At 47.4% G+C, this 13,191-nt stretch overlaps 1 protein-coding gene across 1 annotated transcript in view; it reads right to left on the bottom strand.

Annotated features, from left to right (window-relative positions):
- Positions 1-12,969, bottom strand: part of rbms3 (RNA binding motif, single stranded interacting protein) — a 174,224-nt gene extending 161,255 nt beyond the window's left edge. The window contains exon 1 of the mRNA XM_029844690.1: positions 11,644-12,969. Within this exon, the coding sequence (XP_029700550.1) occupies positions 11,644-11,718 (75 nt within the window). The 5' untranslated portion in view covers positions 11,719-12,969. The remainder of the gene's footprint in view (positions 1-11,643) is intronic.
- Positions 12,970-13,191: the final 222 nt, after the last annotated feature.

Consider the following 13,191-nt stretch of genomic DNA (forward strand, 5'->3'; position numbering starts at 1 on the left):
ATCCTTTGTCTCCTCCTCTCCAACATTTCCTTCTTAAAGTGCTTCAACGTTTGGAGAAGTGCAAGAGCGTGATCGCCCTGATCACCCTGTCCGGCCGCTCACGCTGCAGCGATGCTGTGTGTGCATGTGTGTGCACACCAGGAAAAAGAGGCTGCTTGTGATCCTCTCCTGCCCCGCCCTCCCTCCTTCATCGAATTAAAAGCGTGCAGTATCACCATGTGCCACTTTTTAAACTGCACTAATGCATCAGAGTGCGAGGTAGGGTAGCTGAGTCACACTCAGTATGTTCCAGACAATTACCACCAGAGAAGATGGAAGAAATGGCCCCAAATTGATGGGAAACAAACGGGCGTGGATCCTTAGGATGACTCATTAAACAATCAGGCTATCACGTCGCTGTGATTTCACTTTCCCTCAAAATGCCCCAACAATGTTGCCTTCTGCAGTCAACAATTCCTCCATCTCTGCCTTGTAATTGAAAGAAGGCTATCATTAGCAAACAACAGACATTTCACATAATAAAATCATCCTTCTTCCAGTATGTTTGCTGCACAATGATCATTTAAGTGTAATGAAGTTGTATTGATTTAATTTTGATTCAGTGAAGCAAATATTCCCATTGATTGGCTGCATGTAAGTTAATAACTCACAACCTGCCGCAGACAACAATCACCATTCGATGTTAAGTGCACTTGCCTTTGTGAATTTAAATGTGCTTTTTGATGCATAAAGAACAACACTCATTACTTTTGGGTGTCGATGCAATTTAGGAGGAGGCAGCAGGAGGGTGTGCTGTGATTAAAGTAGGGCCGCAGCGATCGGACACTGAAAACTCCTTCGATTGATCCAGTAATCGTATTAAACCCATTTTTGCTTAATTAAAGAGCAACAATAAATACAGAGAAAATGCTGCCATTGTTGCTACTTTCCCCCAACTCTTCCATCGTCCCGTTTGTGAGGGTGACACGAGCGCATCGCGCCCCAGTAACGGTGCTCCTCCAACTGGAATCACTCGAGGACTCATTTCACCCCTCAGACAAATCTTGAAGCAAAAGCGAATCCTGGCCGAGATCATGGCAGGCGAATACGAGCCGGGTTTTATTTCAAGAAAGACGGACAGTCGGGGGACTGAGGGCAAGGTTTTCAAAGCAGAGCGCTGCAACAGGCACCATATCTCAGCACAGGAGATTGGATTCCAACTCCAGGCTGAGGGCAGCACTGCTGGGGTCACTCCACAATCTACGCGGGTCAGAGCCAAGGCAGCGCTTACAACCCAGTTTGACATTGTCCATTAACTCGCCATCTCCAAGTCAGGAACGCTGCCGCGCTAAACAGAAGGAGCGCAACACCAGATAAAAAAGATGCAGTGAAATATGGACAGATAAGAGTTCAGGAAACATCCATTTAAGCTGGTATTTTAGTGAAAAATGGAAACAGAATCCAAACCGGTGCTGTTGGAGGATATTTAAATTACAGGTTTACGATGATTGTGAAGCACAAGATGCTTTTGGTTCCGAACATCTGCACGACTTTAGTATGCCTGTTGAAACAGTAGGGTTCAGTTAAAACCGTTACCAAAACTCAAAGCTGCTGCTATCAGTTACGTTCTGTAGTTTCACTTTCACTTATAGCCAGTTGGTTTAACATCCACATGTAGCTGGGCCGGACTCCTGGCATGTACAGACCATAGAGGCAGCCAGCTGCCACAAGTCAAAGCATTTTTAAACCTCACTCAACCTTGAATGGCTCAGAAGTCGTAGTAGTCACTTCCTGGATAAACATTATCTGGGGTATCGGAGCACTTAAAACATCTGGAACAACATTACAGCTGGCAGAAATTTCATGCTTACAAGTGGGGGAATAAAGGCCGACTGAAGCGAGCCAGTCGGGTACTGAGCCGCTGTGCTCCGAGTGGTGGGAACCAGAAAGGGAACGTTAAGGACTGGTGATACTGTAAATGATTGACTGCAGGGATATTGGCAGCTGCACGGCCATTAGTGTTTGAGTCCCGGTTTTAGGGCGAGCGAGGTTGCATCCTGGCATTGATACAGGTATAGTTGTCCTGGAGGCCCAGACTTCATTCCATGCTTCATTTCACCTTATTTTACCACAATAGTTGTGTAAATGGGGACTGGTAACAATCGAAGAGCAACAATAAATACCAACAACCGCACAGTAAATGTCATTAGGTCATTTATTCTGGCCTCGAATTTATTTATTTAAAACCCTTTCTCACAAGATAAATGAACCTGTACAATCATATCATGACTCGCATTACGTTGTTTTTCTCCGTAAAAAAAAACAGTAGGTTTTGGATAATACGACCTCAGAGAAAGAACAATATTTGTTCTGCAATGTCGGTTTCCACACAATGATCGGGTCTGTCGGGGGCTGCTGATACCCGCGAACCAAAACAACAAACCACGCCAGCGCAATTATGCACGTCCACTTCACCATAATGAGGAGAACCCGAGATGTGTGGGAGTCTGAGAGGTGACTGCTGAGTCATGTGGGGGTGGGGGCCCCTCCCTGTCATGAGAGTGACAGGGAGGGGCCCACACGTAGGGGGACTTCTATCTCCCATAGCTGTGTTTCCAGTGATGCTTCTAGAAGGGACAGTCACCAGACATGAACACTGCAACACCTTTATAACACGGCAGACGCAGTGGTGGGCTCCTTTGAAGCCGCGGGCGTACCGACCAGCATCTCCGACCCACGACCCGTCTAGTTACCCCATCCCACGGGGCAGGAATGAGTGGAAAAGCAGCTCACGTTTGTGTTTCCAAGACAAACAGAAGGCAGGTGTCCGGAGTGACAAGAGAACATGAGTCAGGATCTAAAGGACACATGTTCAGTGTCCCTTTGATGCCAGGGCTTTGAGCTGACAGTGTTTGGGTTTGGGTGGGGATTTCAAAGTGCTCTTTGGGATAAAAGACTCTTTAGCTTATAGCCACTACACATTTTCCATTTTAAGATCCAAAACGTCTTAAGCTATCAGCTTTAACAGACTGTGTCTTTCACACACATAATGTGCGTCTCTGCGAGCTCTGAAGGACAAAATGTTCATAAAGACGTGGGTAAGCCCTGCAAAAACAACAAGATCATGTCTTCATTTGCATGCAAGTCTTTTTTTTTGTTTCCAATAGGAGCTTTTGGAGGTACTTCAAATGTTAAATGATGCACTATTAATAAAAATTACACTTATATTATGGAAAAGTCATTCATTGCCAGCAGATAACGAGAGATCATTAGTCCCCCCAACACACACACACACACACATTTCCCAGTGGTAAATAATCTTTTAAATGGACCTGCTTCCATCCAAGCCAACACCTTTCCAGAACACCACACCTGTATCTTACTGGGACGCCGCTGTTTTACTGGAAGATTCAAAACAACTTGAGGCTTTTGATGGTCAGATTCGTGATTATGGGAGAATGTCTTCTAGAGGAAGTACGCAGTTGTGTCTTATCAACACTGATCTGTGAAGGAACCAGTGTTTTGGTCTCACAGCGGTGGTGGTGGGTGGGGGGGGGGGGGGGGGGGGGGGCACGCAGGACCAGTTACTCAGGGTGACCTCATATGTTTGGCACAGGGAATGCCTATCAGGTTTCCTCCTGCTCAGATTCCAGCTCACTCCAAATGAGACCCAGGACCAAACACCTTCAGGCATGTGTGTGAACGTGTGTTTGCATGGAAGAGGAGGGGACTGTGAGTGTGGGTGTTGGTGTGGGAGGGAAATTATAAGAGATAAATTATTCAGATCGGCCTCGGTGAGACAGAGAGAGCGAGAGGGTGAGCAGGCTGAGCAGCGTCTCAGTAGCCTCCAGTGAACCCAGTGAACTTAAGAGAACTCCCACCCTTCCTCACACACAAGCTGCCCGCCTCCCTCCACGCTCATGTTTCCTTGGCTGCTGTCACTTTACCATGTGATCACGCTGGCCACTGCCATCCAAGTGGGCATGATGAGCTCATGACTCTGCTCATGATGGCATCCATTATTTACTACAGATACAAGTTAGAAACCCCTCTCTGGAAAGCCTACACTTTATTTTTCAGTATGACACCTTGTTCCAATCCTTTAACTTATATTTCCAAATGACAGATTTCAGGAATAAAAACAGAACAATACTAAACCTACTCAGTTAAAGGAACAGAATAAGATCACCTCTCACCTCCGGGAATGTTCATAGTTCCAAAATGATTTTGAATTTATTGGCCTGCAAATCTGCTGCTACAAAGTACGGCAACCATAAGGCCCCAGTAGCCTTTCTCCAACAAATTACCATGACAATGACAACACACTAGCATCAGCAGAGAAAGGGGACAATGTCCAACACGCTATCACACACGGCTCAGCTGAAGCAGCCAGCCAGTTAACACGTGCACACGTCACTATGGAATTGTGTCGTGGGCGCTGTGAGCCACAGCCCTGATTGGTTGTTACCGCTAACCTTAGCTAAATGGTTAAGCAAATCATCTACACTCCAAAGGAAGTCGATTGAATATTCCATGTGGACGGAGAATCAACAGTTGGACTAAAGATTAGACTGCGTCTGTGGTGCCGGTGTTTATCCTACATTTGCAGGAAGGTGGGGGAACGTCGGGTTAGTGATTAATTACAGGCTAAAAGTGCTGAGGACACAGAATCTGCTCTGAAGCAGCCAACTGCAGATCTTACAAGGTTTTATTGCTTTATCGGCTGATTCCTAATGTGACCCCTTTCCCTTGACTGCCCCTGATGTTTCTGCTGTTGCTGGGACGTTCCCGAAACGTTCCTCAAGTGTCTCCGTGCTTAACTGCCTGCTGCTCCTTACTAACGTTTCTATTGTATTTCAGCTGACAGCCTGGGAAAATAAGCATTAGGAAATAATTCAAGGGCAGCATATCTTCGCTGGGTGTGTCAAAGATCTCCAGTCTGATGTGAATCTGCCTCTACAGGGCAAATCCACCTAGCATGTTGGATGAAAGCAAAGCATACGTGTGTGTGTGTGTGTGTGTGTGTGTGTGTGTGTGTGTCCTCTACGGGGCACTCTCCACAGCTAATGAGAGAGGAGGATCAGACAGGGAGTTGGTAACAGAGTTCATGCTTTCTAACATTTTCCAGAAGGATAAAAACATCAATATTCACCAACTGTAACAGCGGTAAAACATTATCATTTGCAGGTGTGCATCACTTTTACCAGCAACATTGTGCTATTATTAAGCGACCAAGTCCTAATGTGAGAGTGGCTTCGCTGGACGTCATGGTGAACGTGGGATTCCCACCTTTCCTAAACTCTTCTGCAAATGTAAATGAGTTCAATAATCATTTTAATAATAGTGAAAGAGGCAGGAGCCCTGCCTCAAAGCAGACTATATGCTGGGAAACTAGTGTTCTGCATCCGACCGTCCAACCCGTATTAAGTCTGTGTGCACAGGAGGTATCTGCAAGGCCGCAGGATTAATTAATGAAATGGAAATGAACCCACATTTTGTATAGAGACTACATATCATAATGACACTTTTTAATTCAGTTGCCAATGGCTGTTTATGGGCTACTAATTACCAGTGAAGAATAATAATCTTTCCTCCAATTGGATCCTGTCGGGCTAGGGGCTTCCTCCTCTTCCCATTTATCCTGCTGGGTGACTCCAGCGGCTCTCCTCCCTCTCTGCATCAGTGTCCTTGCGATGTAATTCCTGCCCGCCTCCCTGTCCCTCTCAGTGTTTTTCCATCGCTGAGTAATGCAAACACGTTGTGGCCTGAACTGGACCAGTGGACGGCTCCGCTAGACAAACCATTCAGGCAAATTCCCAGAAGGTGGCTTGAGTCATTTAACTCAAATAACGGCCTGTTTGCTCTTGGTAATCCCCCACTTGCTTGACAAGGATTCGCAAGGTTCATCTGCTGCGTTAAATTGGTGCACATATCCTTATTTGTATTGGAGCTCATGGTGGATTGGGGGGGGGGGGGGGGGGATCTGACAGGACTGGCAGCTATTCAAGCCCTCATGCCTATTTGCTTATCCTCATTCATGGCAGAATTGGCTACTTCCTGAGCCATTTTTCAAACTGTGCCCGACCCGGTATTTTCATTCAGACAGGCACCACTAATGCAGCTGTATAAAGTAAATCTTATGGGGGGGGGGGAAGTTTATATGCTTACAAAAGCAGACATTAGTCTACTTTAACATTTGCATGTATCTGTGTTCTCCAGTTTGTGCACCCACATATCAACCTGGTTATTTGTTCCTGTTATCAGAACACAATTATATTGGCATGGTAGGTTATGGGGGGGGGGGCATTACGCTCACTCATTTTACACTTGGATTCTGACTTGTTTGTCTAAACTCTGCATTTGAAAAGTCTCGAGGACACGTTCCAGTTAGCCAACAGCGATGTGCAGAGAGGATTTAATTGGAGAACTATTTGTTCACAGTTTTAAAACTTGTTGAAATGTTAAAAAATGGACACGTTGTTGGCAGCGTCACATCCAGCGGGGGCTCCGGAGTCCTTGCTTCTCGCTACACTTCTCATTCTGTGGTAACACCAACATCTTCTGCTGGTGTTTCTTTTTTAAACAAAACATCAACGAGTTTAAATTGAATTAGCAACCCCGTGGTGACGCCATGATTATGAGTCCAGGTAATAAAGACATCGTCTCCCTTCCTGCTGTACAGGAAGTGTGGCGTGGAGCCCCCAGTGCTGTGTGCTCCTCAGACCTTGTGCAGCAGACACTCGTTAAAAATGCACGAGCAATTATACCAGCTAGGCCACGAGTCGAGTCCGGGCTATAGCAGGGCGAGCTGCTACCTCTTCTCACCCTCCCTGTGCTACCAGACGAGCATTTTTCACGTGAATCGTCACGCTGAGGCCAGAGAAGCAGATGTGGCGGAGACCCAAAGCTACGGTTCCACATCAACAAGCCCTTCTCTGTCTGACTGTCTCACAAGGTGCAACTACTGTCCTTCCCCTCCTCCACTCGTCTGCCTCACCTGACCTGCTGCTTGACATCCTTTAACACGTGGGCAACGTCCTGCTTTGACCTGTCCACCACATTAGGACAGTAAAGACATCTTCCATAGTTGCTTTGCACTTTTCCAGTATTTCACCCCACATGTTAAACAGGACGGCAAAAACGGGGTTAAAAAGAAGCATTATGGAAAAATAGCATGTTCTTATTTAGATCTATCATTTATTGTGTATTAAAAAGCAGTCAGAGTAACTGAAGTTTTTCTGTTTTTCAGCATTTCTGAGCTGAACGGAGACAAGGGGACGGGACGGGAGATGCTGCTACAGCCACACACACTGATGGAGAACACACCCTCCAGGCAGTGGGCTGGTGGAGGCTGTGGCAGGAACACATTAAAGCATGGAAAAGAGGAATTGTGCAGGGTGTAAACATAAAAGGAAAATTTAAAGACGAGGGCTTGGCAAGTGTCACGCGACTGCAGAACAAACAGGAAAGCAAAGACAGAATTCCGAGTGTGTCTCCTGGTGTCCTGAGAGGCAAAGGGGAGACGGAAAACATGAAAATGTGAGGCCAGGCGCTGGAGTGGCAGGAGTGAGACAGCGGGCCGGGGTGGACCGCTTCAGGCGATCGCTGCGGTACAGACAAAAGTGCTGGCAGAACAAGGAGGGTCTTTGTGGAGTCCTGATGCGTTTGTTTGGTTGGTTTTAGGGCCACAGCGTCCGTCACCTTTGATCGGACGCTTAACCTGAAGCCACATTTTTCCTGCCCCCTCTGTGTCTCTGACTGGCTGAAAAGCACCGTACGCTGCCGCCCATGGGTCAACAAACGCACCTTCATTATATGTGGAAATTAGAGCAAATCAGAAGATTCTATGAAGCCAGATGGAGCAGAGGAGCTAGGAGTCCTCACTTTCACCCTCAGATGTGTCAAAGATAATCAGCTTTGCTTTTCCCAAACACATTTTTAATTTAAAACAACAGACTAAAATCTACCCTGGTTAATTACTACATGTTTTCAGACTTTCCTTTGCATATATGCTAATGCATCACCTTCTTTATATACAGCATGAAAAAATATTTAGTGCTATTTTTAGTTACATTATGGTGCTTCTACGTGTCCATCTCACTTCTTTGCCGACATCACAAAATGGCCATCAAACACAGGGAATGCTGAGGTGCTGCAGCTTTAATGGGATGTGGATGCAGGAGCCTCTTGCAGGCACCTTCTTTGTGCTTTACGAGAGGCCTTTGGAAGATGTAGCGCAGCCATAGCCTTAATGTTTGGGCTTGAAGCTGAGAATTACCCACCGGTAGTTGGACGAGAAGAGAACTCTGGGATGTAATGTGCATGACTGTGCACGTCTGTGCATGTACCACAGACCACAGCAAATACAACCAAGGGTTCATGAGAAGTGTGGTGCTGCTGTGTCGCGCTTGACTGATGGAAATGATAAAAAGTATGTTTTCATATTTCTGCAAGCCTGGAAAATCTAAACATGGTATGTCAGTATTTTATCACGGACATTTGTTTTGCTAGCATGTACCTGGAATAGCTAGAGGGGGAACGGGTTATATCCTGCCTACAACAATAAGATCATGTAGCATCGGACGTCAAATAGCCTCAGCTTTAGAAAACGTAGTTTCCAAATTTGAAGGATAAACTCCTCAAAGTAGATGGAGATAATCAAGGGCAGTGGTTACATAAATGATTCAATCACCCTTTTTTCTTGGATTCTTCTTTCCCTCTATATGACCTCCTCCTGGAGGCTTTAAATGCAGATTTAGATGCTTGGTTATTATTTCTGTAGCACAATGGATCACCCTGTGTAATGTAGCCAGCTGCTTTTACTGGCCCCTCCCTGTCATGTCCAGCCAACGTTCTTTTTCTCTCACATCGTTTTTCTCCAGCTTTTCTTCCTTTTCAAAAGACTTAGAGTATCAATCGTGCAGACGACAGGGTCGCCCATGGGCACGGGTCCTCTCAGAGGCGTCCACTGACCGCTGCTTATTTACGGCCAGTGACATTAACCAGCACTCACTCCACCTCAACGTCCCTTCGCCTCTTTGGTTCTGAACATCCTACTCTGCCCGCTAACCAGAAGTCTTCCAGCACCAAGATGGTGCACATTTATCAGCACAAACGTGTACGTGTGTGTGTGTGTGTGTGTGTGTGTGTGTGTGTGTGGAGCATCCTAGTGCGCCTGTGGTCTACTCGCCTGTATGCAGACGTTGGTTGTCCAGGTTTTAATAACTAGCTGTTCTACCTTGCTTGCTCTAACGGGGAAGGAGCAGCCTAGTTTGGAACTTATGACTGTAAAGCTCTAATTCCTGTTACATATCAATTACAGGATATTGTTGAATGAGCAGAACTAAAAATGAAAATCAAACAGAAAGATAAGGCTGAACGAAGGCCAATTTTTTGGGGAAATGACTCAGTGGGTTGATTGGCAAGAGAATAGTCAGAAATAGGACCTTTAAAGGGTCCTCCTCAAAGCATCCACCCGTCCCACACACACACACACACACACAAACCCACAAATCCTTTTTCAGAATCAATAATTCAGCTAAAGAGAAGCACATGCAACGCCCCACTGCACTGATCAATAGAAAGCCAAATGTTATTGTTTCATCTCATTCTCTGACTCTCACGTTCTAATCTGGCCTGATGGCACATGTGCTGGCACAGGCCCGACGGAGACAGAGCGCCGGATTTAATGGAATGCACACGTACAGGAAACGGCTAGGTGGCTGAAATGAAAGCGCATCTGAGATTATGTTACAGGCCTTTACTTCCTTTCTTCAGAAGAGAATACAAATGTAACTGAGCACAGATGTTCTGCACTGCTCCGTATTCTTTACTGAATACATGCATCAGAAAATGGAAGCAGAGAAGTATAGCAGCAATGTTATGAGTTACGCCCTATTCCCTTCCCGATCCCTGCGAGATATTTATGCCCCCCTCCCCCCCCCCCCCATCCCTCGGGAGAATGAGGCCATACCTTTAGAATGCAGCAATGAAGATGGATGGTGAAACCTGTGTGATTGGATGTGGAAGCACGGGGAATTTTTTTGTGTATTCATGTGAGCAGCCAGACGACCGGAGCCTTTTGGCCCCCCCCTCTAATCAAGCTCTTTAATCGCTGATCATTAGCAGCAGCAGGACAGACTGCAGCCTCATTTTGGTTTCCGTCAGCCTAACAGGCAACAAGCAAAACAAACTTCTGTTGAAAGTCACTAAGAATTTAGGATTTTGCCTGTTGGTTTGAGGATCTAATCGTAAACACGCGTTGTCAATATTGTTTGCGCGACACTGGACCCTTGCGGCTCCCTCAAGGATGCATCAATCGCTGACGGTAGCGAGATCAGATGGGCGCTGACCTTGGAGATAAACCGCAGCAGCAGACAGAGGGCCCTGTTCCAGAAGGGGAGTGGAGAGAAGAGAGGGGCACGCTGGGACCGGAGGCCCCCGAGATGAGTGACTCTGAGATTCAGAAAGGGGAATGGAGGGGGTGATGGAAGCAGGAGCCAAAGGTGGGAGGGGCAAGAGGGAGGCCATATGGCAGCCGCACAAATGTATTAAACTATAAATCTTGGAGAAAGCGAGTGAGCTGCCAGGTGGGACTGCAGACAGGTCCCCCTCTGAAGGCCCAGCCATGGAGGTCCACCAGACAAGACCCAAAACACCGTCCATGTACGTTTGACCGTAAAAGTTCTCATTTTAAATTTGTTCAGAATGGCACTTATAGATCTCTAAGGTGAATCTCCCAACCTGGACTTTCATTTCCTGCCAAGTGCATCAGTTGCTGGTGCGTCTCAGGGTGAAAGTGACGCAACAATGGGTAGAAATCAGAGCAAGGCAATTAATAGAACAACAAATACAGCAAGTGCCCAAACGCTTCCATTTTAATCCCTTGATGATGTCTGGGTAGTGGCCCAGCCAGGACTCCTGGCACCCACCAGGACCCAGACCTGGGCTTCCATCCCAGTGGCACTGATGCACAGTGTGGCAGAGTAAACACAGGCAGCCTCCTCGCGCCTCCTGCTCCCGTCTGATCCGGGCTGGACCGCACCGTCGTCAGAGCAAGACGGCCCGTCGCCCATTAGGCCGGCACTCCTGAAGTCGATGCGTTTGGGAGATTAACATCTTGTAAATAATTGCTTCATTTGTCCTTGTAATTAAGTTTTACAGCTGTAAACGGTGGCCCACATTAAAGCTTACATTAGTAAATTAAACTCTCATTTTTTTTAAATTGGTTAGATAATTTAAACAAAAATCTGTGGCTGTCGTGAACGTGCACTTTACACATCACACCTAGTTTGAAGGTGATGGATATTAATGGAGCAGCTCCCAGCATGACGTTAACGATGGACTAACGTCGCCCAGAGCCCCGAGCCTTTATCCTTGATGGCAAACACGCAATCACAAATACGCAGACGCACACACATGCATGTACATACACACACACTCATACACACACACAGAAATCTAAACTCCAATGAACTGCCTGTCATCTGCAGCAGTGCAACCACGGCCAGCGATCCATCACATCTCATATTCACTTGGAGATGAGAGCGGGATCAAGAGGGGCAGCGGCGGAGCTGGTGGGGATGAGGACGGAAGCCCGGACAAGAGCAGCGGGGCTACAGGAGCACGCTGGAGGAATATAGGAAGAGCGCAATAATCACGTACCTTGGTCTGGAGATAGTGGGGGTAGTAGTAGGTGTACTGAGGGTACATTGGTTGCTGCTCCAAACGCTTGCCCATGTAGCTGGAATCCTTAGTACTGAGGCAGGGAATGTTGACACGGGGAAGAAGCTGCCAAGTAGCGAGCAATGGGATAGAGGCAGCAGAAGCGGGATAGGATTCCTGATTTTCCGATAGCCTCGGTGTCTTCGTCTCTGGTCGTCCAAGAAAAGAGGCAGGGTGAGGTTGTCCGACAGATTTGAGAAGGTCTGCCTGTGATGGGAACGCTCCTGAGCCGGTGCAGAGCCTCAGTGTTGGATGGATGCTCAGTCAGTCTCTCGCTACTGGAGCAACGGAAAGATTTCCACAAGTCCTGGAGTCGGGAGCAGTGTGTCCGTTAGTTGCCAGTTTCAGACAGCGACGCGTGACAGGGTCAGGTGGAGGAAGAATAGGACGGAAAAGGAAAGGTGCAGGTGGTTGTAGCAGTGTCACTCCTGTGAATACTGGAAAAAAACAGGAGAGGAGGAGGAGAGGAGGAGGAAAGGGATGGCAAGGAAAATGGGAGCGGACGTATAGATTCACTTCTCTATTTAAGCTGTTTCACTCCCGTCCAGCCTGTGTTTTAAACTGTCTGCCTCACAAACACACTGGGAATCTGGCTTTCTCTCACTGCCCCCCTCCTTCCTCTCTTCCATGCACACACACTCTCGCTCGCTCGCTCTCTCTCTCTCTCGCTCTCACTCCCCTCCGTAGTCTGATTTGACAGTGGCTGTGTGCCGTCCTGACAGAGGTTAGATATCTACAGCACCGGTTGCGTATAGATGCACTTTGTGCGAGCAGAACAATCATATATCGAACACAGGCTGTGGTGGTGGGCAGCCAACAGGACTGGTTCCAGTTTCTAAATGATGCACCACAAAGGTCTGGTTTTAATCCAAGGGTTTGCTGCCAAATCCGCTGGGGTTCCAGCTAGAAGAAAACACACTGACAGTGTCCCAGGTGACCAGTTGAGAAGGAGTCCTTCGTCTGCGATCCTTCCTCTTCTTACGCTTGCAAAATGTGGTCCTGATTCCGTCCTTGGCTCTCTTACTCCAATAAGCAGCCTGCCTTGTTCTTTTTCCCTCTTCCCTCTGTCGCACAGTTGCTCTCTCTCTCTCTCTCTCTCGCTCGCTCGCGTGCACTTTCTCTATCACTCAGTCTCACAGCCGCTCTCGCTCGCTCTTTCTCATCCACTGACAGGGCGGTAAAAGGGGCTCGTCTGAGGCTGGAAGCCGTGCAGACCGCCTTCTCTTTCCCAAGCCCAGCCAGTAGGAGGGTCTTGAGTGAGGGATCCAGACACTAACCAGCGGGCTGCTGCATTTCCACAACCTGGGAGAATGCAGGGATGAGGGGGAGAGTGGAGAAGAGAGGGGGTTGGCAGGAACACGAGGAGTCGAGTCCCCCTACTGGCGCTACACGGAGCTACAATACGGGGGCACATTGCTCAAAGTCAAAAACAATCAACTTGTTTGTATGTTGGCTTTAAATCCGTCTCTAAAACTGGATTTAATTTTA

This window comes from Takifugu rubripes, chromosome 12, assembly GCF_901000725.2.
Source record: "Takifugu rubripes chromosome 12, fTakRub1.2, whole genome shotgun sequence".
Taxonomy (NCBI): Eukaryota; Metazoa; Chordata; class Actinopteri; order Tetraodontiformes; family Tetraodontidae; genus Takifugu; species Takifugu rubripes.